This window comes from Myodes glareolus, chromosome 13 (assembly GCF_982192425.1).
Source record: "Myodes glareolus chromosome 13, mMyoGla1.1, whole genome shotgun sequence".
In the NCBI taxonomy this organism is placed as follows: Eukaryota; Metazoa; Chordata; class Mammalia; order Rodentia; family Cricetidae; genus Myodes; species Myodes glareolus.
In genome coordinates, this window is record NC_142038.1 from 52,804,570 (window position 1) to 52,825,071 (window position 20,502).

General features: G+C 48.2%; 1 protein-coding gene and 2 long non-coding RNA genes across 3 annotated transcripts; 2 read left to right on the forward strand and 1 right to left on the reverse strand.

Moving 5' to 3' along the window:
* Positions 1-8,726: 8,726 nt before the first annotated feature.
* LOC146891791 (uncharacterized) lies at positions 8,727-13,617 on the forward strand. The gene is made up of 3 exons (XR_015005411.2): positions 8,727-8,858; positions 10,407-10,476; positions 11,793-13,617. It is a non-coding gene; the product is annotated as an uncharacterized LOC146891791 (long non-coding RNA).
* On the reverse strand, positions 12,965-19,445 carry Wnt8a (Wnt family member 8A). The gene is made up of 6 exons (XM_048442341.3): positions 19,313-19,445; positions 19,199-19,232; positions 18,742-18,880; positions 16,724-16,849; positions 15,849-15,991; positions 12,965-14,442 (listed from the first exon to the last, which is right to left on the reverse strand). Exons 1-6 carry the CDS (start codon positions 19,390-19,392, stop codon positions 13,795-13,797), a joined length of 1,170 nt encoding a protein of 389 aa, XP_048298298.2. The 5' UTR covers positions 19,393-19,445; the 3' UTR covers positions 12,965-13,794.
* LOC146891792 (uncharacterized) lies at positions 16,750-19,937 on the forward strand. Its single transcript, XR_015005410.2, has 3 exons — positions 16,750-16,872; positions 19,142-19,253; positions 19,849-19,937. It is a non-coding gene; the product is annotated as an uncharacterized LOC146891792 (long non-coding RNA).
* The last annotated feature ends 565 nt before the right edge of the window (positions 19,938-20,502 follow it).

Here is a 20,502-nt window from a genome sequence, read left to right on the forward strand (position 1 = left end):
GGTCTCACGTATTCCAGGCTGGCCCCAGACTCACTGTGTAGCAGAAGATAACCATGAGCTTATGATTCTCCTCCCAGGATGCTGGGATTATAGACACTCACCACCGCCTTTAGGTTATGTGGTACTGGGCGTCAAGCCCAGGGCTTCGTGCAAGCTAGGTCACCATAGCAACACCCCAGGTCCACATTTCCTATAGCGCTTTTCTCCCCTTCTATAGCTTTATGTCTTTACCCCTCTTCCCGGTCTTGATCCCTTCATCTCTATAAGTTGGCTGGGAACACACTTGACCTCCTCATAGCTGCTGCAAGACTCTGGAATCCAAAGCATTTCACAGGGCCGAGGAACCACAATGCACAGGGCCTAGGGATGTAGCTCGATTGGTGGAGAGTTTTCCTAGCAAGTATGAAGTCCTGGGTTTGGTGCAGTACCATTTAGGCAGAGTTTTCCTGTGCCAGGAGCCGTTCCCAAGTAATGACTCAGAAACTTAATATTAGTCGTAAAGGCTTGGTCAACAGCTCAGGCTTGTTACTAGCTAATGCTTACGTTTAAATTAACCCATGTTTTTCATCTATGCTCCGCCACGTGGCTTGGTACCTTTTCTCAGTGTGGCAGGCTCATCTTGCTTCCCTGCATCTGCTGGTGACTCCTGTCTCTGCCTTCTTTCTCCCAGCATTCTCAGTTTGGCTCTCCTAATATTCTTTTAAAAATGCTGGCGTGACCCCGGCAGGCTTGCAGAGCAGCCGCTAGTCTGGCAGAGACAGCTGTGGGGTCCCTGCAAGATCCCCAGGGGCCATGTGAACAGGTGGCAAACTCACAGAGCAGGCGGGAGCGAGTCCCGGGAGAGCGGCTGGCTGTGGGCAAGCAGAACATGACAGGCAGGCAGGAGACAGAGACATGGACATGTAGAATGAGATTAAAATATTTATTCAGGGGGTTATGGAGGAAAAAGGGAGGGGAGCAGAGAGAGAAAGGGAGAGTGAGAGGGAGAAGGAGAGGGAGAGAAAGACAGAGACGGAGACAGAGACAGAGAGAAAGGGAGAGAGAAAGACAGAGACACGTGTGCACACACCAAGAGAACAGAAAGAGGCCAAGATGACGACAAGAGGTCAGAAGTCGCTGGGAGTGGGCGTGGCTTACCCCTTAAAGGGACCAGAGATCAAAAGAATAACATCTCCCACCTAACTTTGTTCTGCTCAGCTATTGGCCAGTCAGCTTTTTTATTAAACCAGTCATAGCATATGACATATATTATTCACACAGTGTAAAGGAATATTCCACAGGGCCATGGAAAGCTAGGCACGGTGTCATACTGGGGAGGGAAAGGCAAAAACACAAGCCATTCAACATTATTATCTCCTTAGTTACATGTTCAGCGCCAGGCCAACCTAGGAGTCATAAGATCCTGGTTTTCAAATAATAATTAAAAACAACGCCCTGATATGTTTCTTAGGGAACTCAAACTGAGTGGTGTCCTGGTTAGGGTTACTACTGCTGGGGTGAAACACCAAGACCAAAGCGACTTGGGAGGGGAGAGTTTATCTCATTTTACACTTCCAGAACACAGTCCATCAGTGAGGGAAATCAAAGCAGGAACTCAAAAAGGGCAGGAACCCAGAGTCAGGAGCTGGTGTAGAGGCTACAGAGGTGTGGAGGAGCACTGCTCACTGGCTTTCCTCATGGTTTTCTCAGCCTGCTTTCTTTTTTGTTTTTGTTTGTTGTTGTTGTTTTGAGACAAAGCCTTGCTATGTAGCCCTGGCTGTCCTGGAACTCACTCTGTAGACCAAGCTGACCTTGAATTCACAGAGATCACCTGCCTCTGTATCCCAAGTTCTGGAATTAAAGATGTGCACTATGATACCAGGCTAGCCTGCTTTCTTATAGAACCCAGGACCACCAGCCCAGGGATGGCAGCACCTACAATGGACTGGGCCCTCCGTGGCAATCACTAATTAAGAAAATGCCTTATAGCTGGATCTTATGAAGACAGTTTCTCAGCCGAGGTCCCCTCCTTTCAGATATCTCTATTTTGTGCCAAGTTGACATAAAACTAGGCAGCACAAGGTCACTACCTATGTCAAGAGCCGGGATTAGGGGCTGAAGAGGTGGCTCAGCGTTAAGAGCAAGCACTGGCTGCTCCTTCAGAGAACCCATGTTTGATTTCCAGCACCCATGTGGCAGCTCACAACTGTCTGTAACTCTAGTTCCTGGGGATCCAATGCCCTCATCTGGCCTCAGTGGGCACCAGGCACCTATGTAGTACACACAACAAACAAACAAACAAAAGCCCAAATAGGCCTAGTGAGATGGCTCAAGCATTAGGGTTAGTCTGGACCCTCAGAGCCCAAGCCACAAAAAGTCATGGAGGCCTTTGCGTGACATTGTGGAAGTGAAGACCCCATCCAGAGAAGAGTTAATGTCCCTGGGCTTCATCATAATTTCCTTTGACAGACAGGTATAACTCACTAAATTCCTCTGAGCTTTCACATTCGTTCATGTTTGTGCTGATACTTTCTAAGGCTTTATCTTTGCTACTACTCAAACACGTGCGTCTGCCCGAGCAATTTAACTCCTTCGTCATGAGGATCCCGAAACAAAACAGACAATGGTCTCACTTATGTGTATAAAACTTTTGTCTCTCTTTGCAAACTTTGGGGGATTAATGTCTCTCATGTCATTAGATAAACACACACATATAGGAAATGGACTAAAACCCAAGTGGCTGGGTATACCTGTGAGTATTAATTCAATTGTTTAAAGTGGGACGATCCACCTAAAATCTGGGCCACATCGCTGGTGGCAGCCTATATAAAGAACAGGGAAGAAGGAAGCTCTTGCTTTTTCCTGCCTGCTGTTGCCCTCCATTCACCGGTATTAGAGTCGAGGTCTTCAGAATACTGCTGGATCTGAAGACCAGCTGAGACGTCCAGTCTTGCAGACTGGATAACTACTGGATTCTCAGAGTTGCCATTGGGAGACAACCACGGTTGGACTAGCTGGATCACAGCCTGGAAGCCACGCTAATATGTATATATTTCACATATATATGTATATATATACACGCACATGCTACATCCACGGCTGTCACGCCGGTGTAGCAGAAATGCTGACCGGACGGACTGTTGCCGTAGGATTGGGGTTTATGCTCCACGGAGCCATCGCCCCAGGCTGTCCCTTGGCACTCAGTTGTGGTCATGATGCCACCCGAGTCGCCATTTGCACTGACTCGAACTCGCTGCCCTTGGCACTGATATGGCTGTCTTTTCTTTGTCTTTCTGTTCTGTGTGATTCTTGCATCTTGCCAACAGATCAGACTATTCCAAAAAAGTTGCTGATATGAACAAGACTGTTGAGGACATTTTTGAGCTCTACCATTTATTATAGCCTTTAAGGAAGTAGCCAGTTCTGGGAATAGGGGGTCATCATTAGGACAAATCCTTGGTGATAAAGGAGTTGCTCTTATCAGGAGAAACCATGGAGAGTCAGGTAGGGAGGAGAATTGAGGTCAGTGGTGTGGGACGAGTTTCAACATGGCCTTGAGCAATAACCGCAACTGACATTTAGAACAGACTATGGACACATAAATTTGCTGTTCTTGTTACATAGAAACGTTGATTCCTTTTGTTTTATTTGCTGATGTATGCCTTTGCCAAGTTTCTGAATTGTAATGGTATAAAAGCTTTTGCCTGGCTGAAGTAAAATTGCAGCAGCATATTCACTCAGCGTGTGTCTGACTGTCACTCCTGCGCCAATTCCTGATTTCTCCTGCAGCCTTCACCCTTGTTCTCCCACGGTCTGAGTGGCTCCCCTGAGCCGGTCCGTGGCACACACACATATATATATGTATGTATGTATGTATGTATAATCGGTCATGCTATCATTCATTCTGACAGTTCTGCTCCTCTAGAGAGCCCTGACGAACACTCCTCACAGTGTGTGCTCTCATGGATTCTGGATTCCTGTCAGGTTTTCCCTCACCACACCACTGTCCCCAGCCTTGATGTAAGAAGAATCATATGCACAATGGGGAAGCACTGTTTCAGCCTCCACCTAGCCTTCAGACTCTGCAGAGTATAGCGTCAAGCTGAGGACACAAGTGAGAGAGGAATGGGATGCCCTGGAAGGGTTGAGGACATGGAGGGTGTCAGGAAGCTCCTTGTCATGCTGACCCTGGATTAACCCATCATTCCCCAGCCCTTCCAGCTGCCTGGCTTTCCAGGGGCCTCTTGTGTTAATCTATGGAACTGACCAACTGAGTTTGACCATGACTGGTTTTGTTTTGCAAAACAAAATCACTACCACAGGCCTCATGCTGACTGACTGAATGGTATCATCAACCCAATTCAAGGGGTGCCACCAAAGGAAGGAAATGAAACTTCAATTTCCTCCTCTGCTAAATGATAGCTTATCTGCTGATTATAGCCCTTCTGCTCAGGGCAGAGAATTTTATTGTTTTGTGCCTGCATGTCTGCTTGCATGGGGAGAGAGAGAGAGAGAGAGAGAGAGAGAGAGAGAGAGAGAGAGAGCAGTAATAAATTATTTCTCCCACTTTCCCTCTAACATCCTCCCCAACCCCACACCTGATTGACCAAGACTCCATAGGCAAGGCCTTTCTCTATTGTCAGCAAAGAAACAAAACCCTTTTCTGCCCCTACAAACCTCATGATTTTACCTTTCCACTAAGAAGCAAGACTTTGTCTAAAAAGGAAAGACCATGGGTAAACAGAAGGCAGCAAGTGTCTTTTTGGTTTTGGAGCTGGCTTACAGTGAGCTGAGCCCTCCCCTTACTGCTTGGTTGGGCACTGCTCCCCCGCCCCCCCAGCAGATAGATGTTTGCTGCTTTGGTCCCCACAGGATCTCTCAAGAAGCCCTGTTTCGAGGCATTGCTATGGGTGTGACTGCTTGCTTCCAGGCATTTGTTGAGAGTGTATAAATATATAGCTGTATGTATGTATTATTATTATTTTGTTTGTATGCATGACTGGGGATAGAAGCATGCCACAGTTTATGTAGAGGTCAAAGGACAACATGGAGTGGGTTTTCTTTCTACTTTTATCTGAGTTCCAGGGACTATATATCTTAAGACCATCAATCAGGCTTGAGTGGCAAGTGCCTTTATCTTGGGGTCCATGTATGCTTGTGTGTGCGTGTGTGTGTGTGATGTGCACATGTGTTTGTAAGTATTCACATGAATGAGCATGAGTGTAGAAGGCCGAAAGTTGACATCAGGAGTCTTCCTCAGTTGCTCATCACCCTGTTTTTTGAGACAAGATCTCTCACTGAACTTGGAGCTCGTCAGTTGGGCTAGACTGGTCAGGAAACTCTGGGGATTTGCCTGGTTTCGCCTCCCCAGGGCTGGGATTACAGATGTGTGCCACCCTGCCCAGGGCTGGGATTACAGATGTGTGCCGCTCGGCTAGAGTTGGAATTACAGATGTGTGCCAATGCTCAGGGCTAGGATTATAGATGTGTGCCACCCTGCCCAGGGCTGGGATTACAGATGTGTGCCAATGCTCAGGGCTGAGATTACAGATGTGTGCCAATGCTCAGGGCTGGTATTACAGATGTGTGCCAATGCCCAGGGTTGGGATTACAGATATGTGCTAATGCTCAGGGCTGGGATTACAGATGTGTGTGCCAATGCCCAAGGCTGGGATTACAGATGGCGTGCACCTTGTCCAGAGATCTGAGCTCAGATCCTTTGCCATGGAGCCATTACTGCAAGCTTGAGGCTAGTTCTAATCTACATGGCCAGTTTCAGGCCAGCATATCTACATGGCAAAACTTTAAAAACAAACAGAGATGAGCTAGGGATGTAACATGGTGATAGAGCACCTGTCTTACATACACAAGGCCTTGGGCTGGATCCCTCAAACTACAAAATGGAACAAAGAAGAATCCAGGACACTTTTCAGGGTGATGGAATGAGCCATGATAATTGCACTTTTAACAAAAACCCTAAATCAAGATGTAATAGAAAGATTACTATGTTTCCAGAGGCCACTGAAGTCCAGTGGGATTTTGACTATAGCATCATGGTCCTACCTCTGAGAGAGGTATGTCAGCTCTATTGTGGGGTTTTTGTTTGTTTGTTTGTGGAATTTGTTGTTTTGGTTTTTTCGAGACAGGATTTTTCTGTGTAAATAGTCCTGGCTGGCCTTGAACTCATTGAGATCTGCCTGTCTCTGCCTCCCAAACGCTGAGATTAAAGGCCTGCACCACCACCACCACCCAGCTTGTTTGTGTTCTTGAGACAAGGTCTAGGGGCTGGAGACACGGCTCAGTGGTTAAGAGCACTGACAGCTCTTCCAGAGGACCTAGATTCAATTCCTAGTACCCACATGGCAACTAACAACTGTCTGTAACTCTAAGATCTGATGTCTTCACACAGACAAATGCACATAAATTAAAGATAAATAAAATAGTTGAAAAAATATATATAGTCTCAGCTCTCATGAGGCAGAGGCAGGTGAATCTCAGTGAGTTCAAGGCCAGCTCTGGTCTACAGAGCAAGTTCCAGGACAGGCTCTGAAGCTACACAGAGAAACCCTGTCTCAGGAAAACAAAAAAGAATAACAAACAAGAAAGAAAGAAAGAAAGAAAGAAAGAAAGAAAGAAAGAAAGAAAGAAAGGAAGGAAGGAAGGAAGGAAGGAAGGAAGGAAGGAAGGAAGGAAAAGTAGACAGGGTCTCTTGTAGCCTGTGCTAGCCTAGAGCTTGCTCTGTAGCTGAGGGTAACCTTGAACTCTGGATTCTCCTGCCTTTCCCTAGGATCACAGCCAAGTTCCACCACACCCGGCTCAACCTGTTGTAGAGACGTGAGCACTATAGGCAATAATGTGTAGTTCTCTCTGACTAATGGAAGACAAGGTCAAGGAATCTGTAGCCCTTCAAGGAGTCTTCGGAGTTGGACAGGTACATGGGACAAGGTACTCAACTGGGATGCAGAAATAAAGTAGAAATTGTATGTGCAAGGCAATATGGTAACCTGGCCTGACTAGAGCTGCAGGAGCAAGCAACAACATAGGGGAAGTGAAGAATAGCTATGTTTGGAAAGGGTGATGGGCTGGCCAGGAAGTAGGCTAAAGTGATCATATATAAACATATGTATGTGTGCACATGAGTATAATTTATTATAATATGTCAGCTATGGTACCCACATCTTCAACCCCAGTCCTTGGAAGGCTGAGGCAGAAGAATTACCATAAATTCAAGGCCAACATGGACTATAAGGTGAGTTCCAGGCCTCACTGGGCCCTGGGCTACACAGTGAGATCCTGACAAACTGAAAAACAACAACAACAGGGGCTGGAGAAATGACTCAGCGGTTAAGAGCATTCAGAGGACCTGGGTTCAATTCCCAGCACCCACATGGCAGCTCACATCTGTCTGAAAATCCAGTTCCAGGGGATCTGACACCTTCACACTAATGCACATAAAATAAAGATAAATAAATCATAAAAAAATAAAAAAATAACAACAAACCCAACAGTTACTGGATTAGTGCGAAATCCAGATACGGAGTGTAACCCAGAGTGGAGGTGAAGGCGACGGAGAACGAACCAAGCGAGGGCGACCAAATATGACAGCAGGGCAGAGCTCATGGATGACTCTGAAGAGCTCAGCCGCTGGATTTCATTAGGCCTTTCATTGTATTAGTTACTTTTCTGTGGTGTTGCTAAAACAAAACACAGAGACTTACAGAAGAATTTATATCGGTTTATGGTTCCTGATGGATGAGTCAATTGTTGTGGGGAAGGGTGGCAGCAGGTGGCACCCATTCTGCCAGGAACTGGATGTTGAGCGCGCACGTCTTCTATGACAAGCAGGAAACAGAGAGAGTGAGTGGGAAGGGGTGAAGGGTTTTGAATCTCAAAGTCTACCTATGGCAGCATCCTTCCTTCAGTGAGCCTGTAGCACTTAAGTCTTCCCAGACAGTACCACCAGCTTGGGACTAAATGTTCAAGGACCCAAGATTCAATGGCCAGCTGTGGGTCACAGAACAGAGGACCCCTGAGGTGAACGTCCCCATCCCACCTCAAGTTCCCAGCACATGAGGACCTTAGTGATTGGGGTTGATCTACTGGGTCAATTCCAGCTGATAACAGCTGACAGTTAAACTCTCTGGTTGGGATGGACAACCTATTGGAGCTAATTAGTGAAAAACTGCAGCATTGGGGGCTATTTCTTCTGGAAGTAGGAGTAGCTGATGTCTGAACCGTGTAACACAGGGCCTTAGAAGACAGAAGGCTGAACCCGCGGGTTCATGTGCAGATGGGCACATGTCTTACAAACACCTGCCGCGGGAAGGGAGGGCTGGTATCCCCTCCCCCAATGGTCTTCCAAGACAGGGTGTACTGCTGGATAGATAGAGGGTGCATAGCTGTCACCTCAGAGCTTGGGGGACTGAGACAGAACGATTTCTAGTTCAAGGCCGGCCTGGGTTGCTTAGCAAGTACTTGTCTCAAACAAATAAACACAGGACAACAATCAAGAAACCCAAAATAGCTTGAGTGTGTTTTGTTGTTCTTCTTTCCTTAACTTTCTTTTCTTCTTCTTCTCTTCCTCCTCTTCTTTTTTCTGCTCCTCCTTCTCCTCCTTCTTGTTTCCCCCAGACAAGGTTTCTCTGAGTATCCCTGGTTGACTTGACACTAGCTCTGTGAACCAGGCTGGCCTTGACCTGCCTCTGCCTGTGCCTCCTGAGTGCACATTGAAAGAAAGAAGGTCGAGGGGAGGGGCGGGGAGGAAGGAAGAAAAACAGACTGTAGCTTAGGTCAGCCTTGGACTCTCTATGAAACTGAGAATAACCATAAATTCATAACCTGGTCCTCTTGCTCCTGACTCCTGAGTGCCAGGATTGCAGGTAGGTGACACCACACCCCAGCTGGGAATGGGTGCTCTAGCAAGATTATTTACTGAATGTTTTAATATCAAAATCAGGTAACTATGATTTTTTAATTTCTCCGAGCCTTAGGGAAATAATCTTTCCCTTGATTATCTTCTTTTCACCATAATTCTGCCCTTAGGCACCAACCACACGACTTTTCTGCACCCCCCCTTTTCTCGTCCTTGTTCCCAGTCCTCTGTCTGTCTGAGCCCTCTGCTTCCCTTGGGATATTACACATTCCCTTTCCGGTGCCTCATCCCGAGAAGCACAGCCTGGTTTGGATGACCAGAGCACCAGCCACGGAGATTGCTCAGGGGTAGAGGTCTATTGTCTCCTCTGCTATGCAGGGTTCTTTCTCCCTGCGGTAGGGAGAGAAGTGGGAGGAAGGACTTAGAGATCTATCTCAACCCTTCGAGGTGGTCCTTGCTTTCATTTTATTTTTCTTCACCTTGGATCTTCTGTGGCCAATAGAATTCCAGGCAGTTTGCGACGTGCAGCTAGGGATTCGCTTTTCCCTTGGGAGCCGGTTTTCCTTTCCTCTGTCTTCTGAAATAAACACCCTCCCTTGATGTCCTCTCTTGAAACTGACCTCTAATGAAGTCCACAAGGCTCAGTGGTTTTCTTTCCCCCCTGGGGAGTGCCCCTTGGAGAACTAGAATTCTGCCGACCCAAGTCAGCAGGAGCCAGGCCGTCTGCTTTATCATTCTAAGGAAGGCTTTTGCAAATCAAAAGTTAAGGTCTTCATTCAGGAGAAAGGCTGGGAACTCACCGCTCTCACTTGGAGAAGAGAGAGGAAGAGGGCACCTCTCACTGCATATGAATGATCCTTACTCCACAACTGTCGGAGTGGCTAGAGTGTTGCTGGAGATTTGGGGCTCCCCACAGCGGAGTGACTGACTGTAAAGGGAAGAATTTGAATTTATGAGGTGACAGGTTTGAATTCAAATCCACCTCCCTGTTGTTATTCTTGGGTTGGAGTGCTTGCCCGCTCTGAGCCACTATAAGAGGGAAATGAATGTAACTCTTAAACTTTGGTGTGTTTTGGGTTATGGGAGTTGAACCCAGGGCTAGGAGCATGCTAAGCATGTACTCCACCCTTGAGTTATACCCTGAGCCCCAGTCATTTTAACTCTTTAATTAGATGTTCTGAATACTGAAGGAGAGGGTGTCTGCTAAATACTTGCCACTTGTCCCTTCCTACGGTGGTTCCCAAACCCTGGATGACCACCTAACTACGAGCTGAGGCTACGTCTGTGGGAGCCCATGACAGGCTCTGGAAAATGGCTTCAGGGTCTTCTTTAGGAGCCCCTAATTCTATCTACATCAGAGTTCAGATGGGAAGAAGGAGGAGGAGAAGGCAACGGAGAAATAGCCTTATAGGGGCCCGTGGCTAGTGTAAGTGTATTTTCTAGTCTGGACAGAGAACACAGGAGGCCGTTTCCCAGGTAAAGTGATGAGGGTCCGGGCTTGGTGAAATTCTGGCTCAGGAACAAGTTTCCCTCATCCAATTGATCCCCTTCTCAGCAGGTTCTCAAGACCCGTGGCACTGAACCGAGTCCACCTGCCGGCCTCCAACCCTGAACCTATTGACCATGTGAGTTTTATCTTCCGCCACCTTAGTAAGAGCCAGTTTGTCGAGGATGAGCCTGCAGGGAAGGGGTTGGGGTTGTAGCTGGCGGATCTGAATGAGGCTGGAATGGGCCACACTGACAGGAAGGTGATGGATGTGGAGAAATCTAAATTCCTTTAGTTTCTGGCGCTAGGGTTCACACTGGTCAGTGATGACCGATGGATTTGGAGGCAAGATGGATGAGTGGGAGGGGCTCGGAAGACGAGACCAGCGGACTATGAGCTTGGGGTGGAGGCTGGGTGCTGCAGAATTATTTTTTCTTTGTGGTTTTATTGGGGGGGGGGTGAAAATTCTTCTATAACCCCACAGGGACCACAAGGCAGCAGGGATAGTTTTGTTTCTGAACACCAGCCCCCGCCCACTCAAGATTATTTGGGTGTATAGCATAAAGGTCAGGAGGTTGGGGAGGGGATGTCAGGGTAGCAGGTGCCTTGGTCCTTGGGATGGGACTTCTGTTAGGGATGGGACTTCTGTTAGGGATGCAGGGAGAAAAATCGAGTTTATTCATTTCCCTCACGAAATCACTACCTCCAATCAGGCATCAGGCTGGGTACTCTGAGATCCATGTTTATTGCAGGCCGACACTCAGGACCATGTAACTTTTGTGCCTTGGTTTTTACTTCCCAGGAAAATGACCTTCCCTTTGACTGCCTACTCAGAACCTCTAGTCTCTCCTGTCTCCCCATCACTGTCACCTCAGCCCCACGTCGCCCACACTGCCGTTCTCTGTCCTTACCGTTGTGTGTTCTTTACCCCTTGTTTTGAAGCGGGTCATGGAGAAAAGCATGTCTACGGACTTGCTGTTGTGTCTGACCTCTGACACATGTCAGGGTTTCAAACCAGAAGTGATGGAGATCAGGCTGGACCAGACTCTAAAGGAACTACCGCGGTTTCTCTTGTGACGCCAATTTCCTTAGGGACCATCTCACTCTCATCACCACAGCCTAAGACTGAAGACAATTTAAAATGAACTGGAGACGGTGCTCAGCAGTTAAGAATCTGCACTCTTCTTGCAGAGGACCTGAATTTAGTTCCCAGCACCCACAGCGGGTGGCTTACAACCTCCTGTAACTCCCCACCCCCCTGTTCCAAAGGAATCGGAAGTCTCATGGCCTCTGTGGGAGCCTGCGTGCATGAGCACAAAGCAAAAATATTTATTATAGGCGAGTAAGAAAGAAACAGAAGTATCCTGTTCTTAAAACAAATGCCTGGGAGGGAGTGTCGCCTGCTCCTGGGGATCGCTTGCTTCACTTGGTAAATCTCCCTAAACCTCCCCGCAGGGATCCAGACCAGTGTCACTCTGGCTGTGAAATTCAATTAGGAAGGAGCCCGTGGCTTGGGGAAGAGGCAGCCGCAGCTCTCGATGGAATACCCACCCCTCCTCCAGAAGCGACCTTCGGAAGAAGTAAAAGTGTAACCAGGGGAAGCAGAATCCACAGCTTTCCTAGACTACCGCCCTGGGACTCCCGAGGCAGTTGAGACAGTAAACACTCTAGGATATGGTCCAAGTTCAGAGGACTTCCTCACTCCCCAAAGTTGCCTAAATCCTACTTAAATAACACCCAAATCTGACGCACTGTTTCCCTGTTACTTCCATTTTCTGTTTGTATTTGTATTTATTTATTTTGGTTTTTGAGACAGCCTGGCCTTATACTCCTTTTATAGCTGAACTTCTGGTTTTCTCGCCTCCCAAGTGCTGGGATTACTGTAGGCATGCACCGCCACACCCAGTTTTGACTTTACTTCTTATCAAATATTGAAATCACTTGAGTGTTCCGTTTTCTTCATAGCCTGGTGATCTCCGGTTTTCTAAAGGGCGTAAGAAAAGGTCCCAGCTGAGGCCTGAGGATGACTCCACCGGCTGAGAGCTGGCCTAGGAGCCTAGGATGCCCTAGATTTGGTCTCAACACCACATAAACCAGGTGTGGTGGGGATAACTCCAGCACTCAGAAAGTGGAGGTAGGAGGTCAAGAGTTCAAGGTCATCCTTGAGTTTTAGGGGAGGCCAGTCTGGATTAGAGAGACACCCCATCCCCACCCCTGTCTAAAGACAGAAAAAGAGAAGTCCTGGGGCTGGGGACATGGCTCAGTGGTTCAGAACACCAACCACACCAGGCGCACACACCTTTAATCCCAGCACTCAGGAGGCAGAGGCAGGCAGATCTCTGTGAGTTTGAGGCTGGCCTGGTCTACAGAGTGAGTTTCAGGACAGCCAGAGCTACACACAGAGAAACTCTGTCTTCAAACGAAAAACAGCACCAACTGCTCTTGCAGAGGACCTGAGTTCACTTCCCAGCACCCACATGGTGGTTCCCAGCCACCTGTAATTCCAGTCCTGCTGCTGACTTCCACAGGCACATGGCACACAGACATACATGCAAGTAAAACAGTTATACACATACATTAAAAGAAACTAATCTTTTTTAAAAAAACAAAAAAAAAAACAAAAGCCCTTTCTCAATAAATCCTAGGAGCATTTATTACCAATGACATTGCGTTTCCAATTTGGGGAAATAACAGAGGCGAGATGTTCTATAGTTCTGGTGAAATACTCTTCTTCTGGGATGTTGTCTGGTGAGTCCTGGTCACCTGTCCACTCGTTGTCCTTTTGGCTCCGGTCCTGCTGGGTCCTGGTCTCCCTAAGGCTTCACTGGGGGAACTGTTTCTCAGTGTATAAGCAGATGGAAACCTCCAGCACACTAAGCCCCTCACTGTCGAGAGGCTGGTCCCCGCCCACGCCCTCTCGGCATGCCCTTTCAATGGGTCAGAAGTGAGGAAGGGTGCTCCTTCCCAGGTCTGAACAAAACTCTGATCCTCTTAAATTAAATCTTTACTTTTAATTTATTTTATATGCACAGATATTTTGCCTGCATGTATGTCTGTGCACATTTGTGCCTGCTGATCAACGAGACCAGAGAAGTACACTGGAGCCCCTGGAACTGGAAGTGGGTGCCTGGAAGTGAATAGAGTCCTCTGGAAGGTCAACCAATGAGCGTTCTTATCCTCTGAGCCATCTCCTCAACCTGGAACTGTTTTCCTTTTGCTTCTCTTCCCTCCAACTCCCAGCAGCGCAGCTGGACGGAATAAATTCTTTGAGGGTCCTTTGGATGTGCATCCCAAAGAAAACTCCTCTTTTAAGGCGCTGCATAAGTCCAGGAGTAACGGCGCGGGAAAGACCGGGGCCACCAGTCGGAGAACCAGGTGGTTCTCCGACTTTTTGAGCTCTGTGAAGAGGCTGTGTGATCTATGACAGCTCTCATAAGACCAACCCTGTGGTGATGTCTCAGTTGCTTTCCAGTCTGTGTCCGCTAAGCCAGAAGCTGTGTCCCCTACCTCCACTGTCGTCCAACTGAATGGCAAGTGAATTTGTGGTGGTGTTATCTAGCACCGCCCTTTCCCTTACCCCGGGGCGGCCACTACCCGCGGGACGTGTGCAGTAGTACCTGTTCACTATGCGCCTGCACTGGCCACACTTGACCGTGCAGCACCATTTAAAGTTGCAGTTACAGCTGCTCACAGCCTCTGTTTTCCTCTCTTCCACCTGCAGCCCACATTCGGTGCACAAGCGCCCACAGCTGCGCTGCTCCCATCTGGACGCACCGCGGGCGTTCTGTAGGCACTCGCGTCCCTCTGTGCCATAGATGCCCAGGCTGGCATTGCGGGTGCAGTAGTCAGGAGAGTCCTCCAAGAAGACCAGCTCAGCCTCTGCTCTGGGAAGGAAGGTCTCTGTGGGAGCCCAGCGGCCCTCGGCTCTGTTGCCAGCCCTTAGCCGGCGCTTATCCAGCTCAATTTTCAGCGCGCGGTCGTACTTGGCTTTTAGATAGTCTCCCAGCTCCCTGAAGTCGGCCAGCTGCAGCCAGCACGTCTGGATGCTACAGCTTCCTGAGATGCCGTGACATTTGCAGGTCCTCTTCATGGAGGCCCTCACTGCCTTCAGAGAGGGAGGAGGAGGGAGGAAGGGAGAGAAAAAGCGGGGAGGGAGAGAGGGAGGGAGGGAGGGAGGTAAAGGAGAAAAGAGAGTGAAGGAAAGAGGGGGGAGGAAGAGAGAGAACACAAAGAATAACTCTTGGTAGAGAAGGCCAGCAGTTAGCAACCAAATGGAATATTCTAGAGAGGTGGTTTCCAGCTCCTGAGACCTGTGGGGATTATCGGGGAGACTCCTAAGCCCTTTCCCAGATCTTTTCAAGGAGAACATTTAGGAGTTAAGGACCTGAATGCTTCCTCTGCTGAAGATCTGGTCAAGTGCTGAGGAGGTTACTGCAGCCAGGAACCTAGGCTCCTGGTCCTGCCCCATCACTTCCTCAGTGCATTCTTGGCCCCTTGAAACAAATATTGGGTAAGATAGGGGCTGATGATATAGCTCCAGGGTAGAGGGCTGGCTTAGCATGTGCGGGGGGCACAGTTCAGTCCCTAGCACCTCAAAAAATAGAAATTAAGAAAATAATAACAAAGAAATACTTTGTAAGTTATGGATAAATTACAGCTTCAAACAGAGTCTGTTTGGAAGCCTGGAGCTAGACTATTGTGGTGGCCTGTCGCCCTCCTCCAGGTCTCCCCCACCTCTTAGAGAGAAGGGGTCTGAATCCATTTGCTCTCCAGACAGCAGTTGTAGCTGCCCTGGGTAACCAGGACAAGCAGGTGAAAGCTCACAGGAAAATTTCAATGTTTTTTGTTCTAAGTCCAGATTTGAGTTTCTAACATTACTTGTTGAAGGACAGATTCTACAGTCCCAACCTCTCAAATCCCAGATAGGCGTTAGGACAGTAATAGACCTCAGTTGATGTCTTAGCATGTAGGTAAAGTGATTAAAGTGTCTTGTGGTCCTGCGGCTCCTGCCTGTAATCCTAGCACTCGGGAGGCTGAGATAGGAAGATAGCCATGAGATCAAGGACGATACAGTGAAGTACCTGGCAAGCCAGGGCTACCTTAAAAAAAAAAAATTTGGAAAACACACACAAGGACACCAAAAAAGGTATTTAAATGTATCGCAGCCGGGTGGTGGTGGCGCATGCTTTTAATTCCAGTACTTGGGAGGCAGAGGCGAGTTTGAGGCTAGCCTGGTCTATAAGAGTTGGTTCCGGGAAAGGCTCCAAAACTACAGAGAAACCCTGTCTCGAAAAAAAAAAAAATTAAATTAAATTAAATTAAATTAAATGTATTGCATGGTCCTGAGGCCTGACTCTTATCAACTGTAGTGTCTTAGACAAGCCGCTGTCTGGAACTTAACTGGCTTTGCCATCCAGAAAACAGAGACAACTGCCTCTGTTCTTCCTGAATGGCACTGGGGTGAGACAGCTCTTGGTGACCGTGGGGGCTGCTGTCCAAAGCTGTACCCACCATCCTGCCGGCCCTGTTGTTGTGCAGGTTCATCAAAGCTCTGGCGTCCTTCCCTTTCTCCAGACTGTCCACGAAGAGTCTGGAGATTTTTTCCCCAAATTCCACATTGTCGCTGCAGCCTCCCCAGATCCAGCCATGGCCGCCTACACACAAGGAAAGAAAGGGTTCTCAATGCAACGCTCAGCTAGATCCCAGGGAAAGAGTGACATTCTGTTTAGTCGACAGCTGAGCCATCCTCAAGAGCTCCAGGAGGATGTGCTAAAGCTGTGTATATGTGAAGGTGAGACGGGAAATGGAGGTATTTGGGAAGGATGGGTGATCTGATTCCCAAAGCCCACTCTGGGCAGTAAGTCCTCTGTGCCCACAGGAAACATAGGTACATGTGATGACCTGGATGGCCCCGGAAGTTACTCAAACATTCTAGACTTCTGCACTTGTATGACTGTGTTTGAATCCCCTCTACCCTCATTAGTGACAAGTCTCAGTCCTGTAGGGCTTTGTAAATAGTTGGGGAGCGTTGGTTGAAGACAAGCTATTCTGGTACCAGGGTCTTCAACCCTCCCAGCTTTCTCAATCCCAGTCTCCTTAGTTTTGTTTTGGGTTTTTTGAGACAGGGTTTCTCTGTAGCTTTGGAGCCTGTCCTGGTATTAGCTCTTGTAGACCAGGCTAGCCACGAACTCACAGAGATCCACCTGCCTCTGCTTCCTGAGTGCTGGGATTAAAGGCATATGCCACCACCACCCTGTTTAGAGAAACTTTCTAATTCCTGGTCTCAGGGATGCAAACTCAGCCCTGAGACCAGGAATTAGAAACTTGGTCTGCACTCAGTCCTGTAGCTCCCCGCCTCTTCCCGCCCCCATCAAAGGCCAGCTTACCTGTTTTTCCATTTTTTGACCCATCACAGCCACAGTTCTGAAAGTCACCCAGGCTGCAGTTCTTGGTGATGGTGTACACGACCCCAGCAGAGCGGATGGCGTGAAGGAAGGACGACTCTCTCGTGGCTTTGGAGAGAAACGCAGACGAGGTCTTGGGAAGACGGCTGGATTTGTTGTCCCTGCCCACACCCCACCCTGCAGATGGGAAGCTCACATCAGGGGACTCTGAAACTAAGGCTACTGGCCGGCTGTGGTTTCAGATCAGGACTCCGCTCTCCTCAAGTCCAGCCAAGGCCTCTGTCCACTAGAATATAGGCAGCAAGACCCAGCCCAAGACTGGTGTCGGCAGTTGAAAAAGGCCTTTTATTTCTGAACACAGGGCAGGGAGGCCATATGTGTGTGTGTGAGTGTGTGTGTGTACATATGTATGTATATTTATATAGTGTGTGTACACACACAGGTACATATGGACACATTGCCTCTGCATGTGTGTATGTATGCATGCATGCATGCACACATGTACATAAGTGTCTGCGTGTGGAGAGAGAGCCAAGACGAACATCAGGCTTCTTCCCCTGTTAGAATGTCTTACTTTCACAGGGTCTCTTGCTGAATCTGGAGCTCATTCTCTGAGACAGGAGGATTACAAGTATGTGTCCCACACCCAGGTCCAGACCAGGTCCTTATGCTTGTGCTGCAAGTACCCACTGAGCCATCTCCCCAGACCCCAGAGGTCTTACCTTACAAACACTTCCTAGTCTACCTGCATGATCTGTCTCCCCCAACTCTCCTCAGCAACTCTATCGTTTCTACAAAAAGTGTTCCCATACAAATTCCTGCAACTAACTGAAAGTGTTTGTGCACGTGTGCACACACACATACACACCCTTACACACAAATGCACACATACATATATACCACGTAAACAACACACAACACATAGACACATGCACATAATACATACATATCACAGACATAAACACACATATACACATATCACACAAACATATGCACACAAACACATCATGCACACATAGCACACATATACACACATCATACAACACACATACCATACACCTCCACATCTCTTTCTCTCTCTTACACACACACACAGACACCACACATACATCTCACACCACACACCCCTCCACATCTCTTTCTCTCTCTTACACACACACACCCTTCCACATCTCAAACACACATGTCATATCCACACACATCCAGACACCCTCCACATCTCTCACCCAAACACCCTCCACATCTCTCTCACACACACACATGCACACATCCCTTCACATCTCTCTCTCTCTCACACACACACATCTCATATACATACACCTCTCATACACACACACACACACACATCTCACCCACACACACACCACAGCAGCCTGAGGCAAACTCATTCAGATCTTGCAGCTGCATTATCAGTAGGATGTTATGATAATGGGGCAAATGCATCGCCTTCGAGGGCTCCGTGGATGCCTGTCTCCATTTCTTACTGCATTTCATGCAAGTCAGAGCAAGGTGAGTATGAACAAGTACACAAAGGCCAATGTGCTTTAAAACCTACAATAGCATTTGTAACAAGACCCTTCTGTTCCCTGCATTCGACCCTCAGAACACTCAGAACACTCTGAGGGCCTGGAGATGGCTCAGCAGGTCAGGGCCCTAGATCCAAGCCTGATGACCCGAGTTCAATCCCAAACTCACGGTAGAAGTAGAGAACAAATTCCTGCAAGTTACACACACACACACACACACACACACACACACACACACACCGAGGCATGCCCCCAGTAAATAAATAAAATGGTACAAAACTCCTTTTGAGCAGGTCCAACGCCCCCACCCCCTCAACCTGGTATTGACAGAGGGAAAACACCTCACTCAGGGTCACACAGCTAGGAAGCAGGGTCTCAGGAGCCCCGATCACTTTCACATTTCATCATGCATGCACACGTCATATACCCACGAACTCCAAGCCCACCTTGCGGTGTGGCCCCGTGAAGACTCACCTCCTCTCAGCCTGTTGTGGGTGGAGAACTGGAAAGCATGCTCAGGGCAGTTCCATCGCTCCCAGGCAAATTGGAACTTGCACTCTTCGATGCCAGTCTGAGCACCCAAGGCTACACTGGTGGCGTAGGTCAGATAGGCCTGTGCCGGGGAAAGGGCTGTGAGTTTCCCTGGGCACCGGCCGTGTCGGGTCAGGGAGAAGGCAGACTCAAATAAAATAATTTCCCAGTAAAAAACCACACTGGGGCCTGGGGACATTGCTCAGTGGCAGAGTGCATGCCTAGCCCATACAAGGCCCTAGGTTCAATCCTGGGCACTACAAAACAACAACACAAAACTAGAAGATGCTAGGTTTCTCCGTAAGAGGGTCTGAAACTGCCCCTCCCCCTTCTCTTTCCCCAGAAGAGTCCCGCAGGGACCCCAGAGGATAAAATCAGCAGGGACGGAAAGACATCCTACCTTGGGACCTGTTACCAGGAAATTGCTCACTGACCTACCAAAAAGAAAAACCGAGGTGAGCAGGGATGACAGGCCAGACGTTCGTTGAGAATGAGGGCTGGGGAAAGGACTCACCACGCAGAGGCACCGAAGGTGGTATAGCACATGCCCGCAGCCACCCACAGCATAAGCAAGTGCCCCATGGCCCTATCCATCCCAGGGGATCAGGGCCAGCTCTGGGCCAGGCGCAGAGAACTGAGAAGGCAGAGCCGTTCTCAGTATTTATGTGAGAAAATTCTCAATGGCCAAGAGGGAAAAATCAACAGCCCATTTCATTTGCTCCTCATTGGCAGACCTGTGGGAGCCGCTGACCCAATGCGGACTTAGAGAGGAGGCTCTCAGCTCAAAACCTTCAAGGAGGCCACGCCCTTCTCTCCCAGACTGAGAGGGGTTGAAGCCGGTCTCCCACCCTTTGTGCCGGTTGCCTGGAGCAGCGTAGGCTCCTCCCCCGACCTCAACCACCCCTCCCTTAGAGCTAGCTGCAGGTCTTCATGTGTTAATGAGACTTCAGCCTTCACCCTGATTTCCTCCACAAGCTGTTGATAATCATAGAGGAACTTTTGGGGACTCCCCCAGGAGTGAGCACACTCACTGTCTCTACCTCTTCCAAGGTGACTGCACGGTGATGAAACTGTGGGGCTTGGAACAGAGGCAACAGAGACCAACTCCGCAACAGTTCCCTCGACCACTTTTTATCAAAGTAAGTTCTGGAGTATTTCCTTCATTTCTGTAGTCTTCCCTTCTGTGTTTGAGGGTCAGGTCTCCATCTAATTATTGCTTACATGTTGCATGAATAATAAAAACCCAGACAGATATTGGGGTTCAACCTGAAGATTAGAGAAGCAAATCAGCCAAGCCACTAGAGAGCTCTTAAATCTTCAGACTGAAAGAGGGCGAGTTCCTGTCTCATCCTGCCTTATATTTCTCTCTAGGGCTGGGATTAAAGGTGTGCACCACCACCCCTCCAGGGCTAACTAGTGTGCCACCATTGTCTGGCCTGTATGGCTGACTAGCGTGGCTGTTTTGCATTCTGGTCTTCAGTCAAGCTTTATTTATTAAAATACAAATGAAGTATTACTACATTCCCATTTTTTGTCTAAAATAAAAAGAAGACTATATAACTAATATAAGAAAAATTATATACAACAAGTCCAATAACTATATATGATATACACAGACAATAAATACATCAACATTGTCTAGTCCATTTGCATTTGACAAATTCAGAGAAAATACTGCCTATCTATCTTACCTTGGTGACTCCA

What these genes read in the sequence shown, in the direction of transcription:
- Wnt8a (XM_048442341.3), bottom strand. Translation starts at nt 19,392, where the DNA reads ATGGATAGGGCCATGGGGCACTTGCTTATGCTGTGGGTGGCTGCGGGC. An exon ending in CCACAACAGGCTGAGAGGAG is followed by an intron (nt 16,850 to 18,741) that starts GTGAGTCTTCAC and finishes TTCTCTCCAAAG; the next exon opens with CCACGAGAGAGTCGTCCTTC. An exon ending in GTCAAAAAATGGAAAAACAG is followed by an intron (nt 15,992 to 16,723) that starts GTAAGCTGGCCT and finishes CCTTGTGTGTAG; the next exon opens with GCGGCCATGGCTGGATCTGG.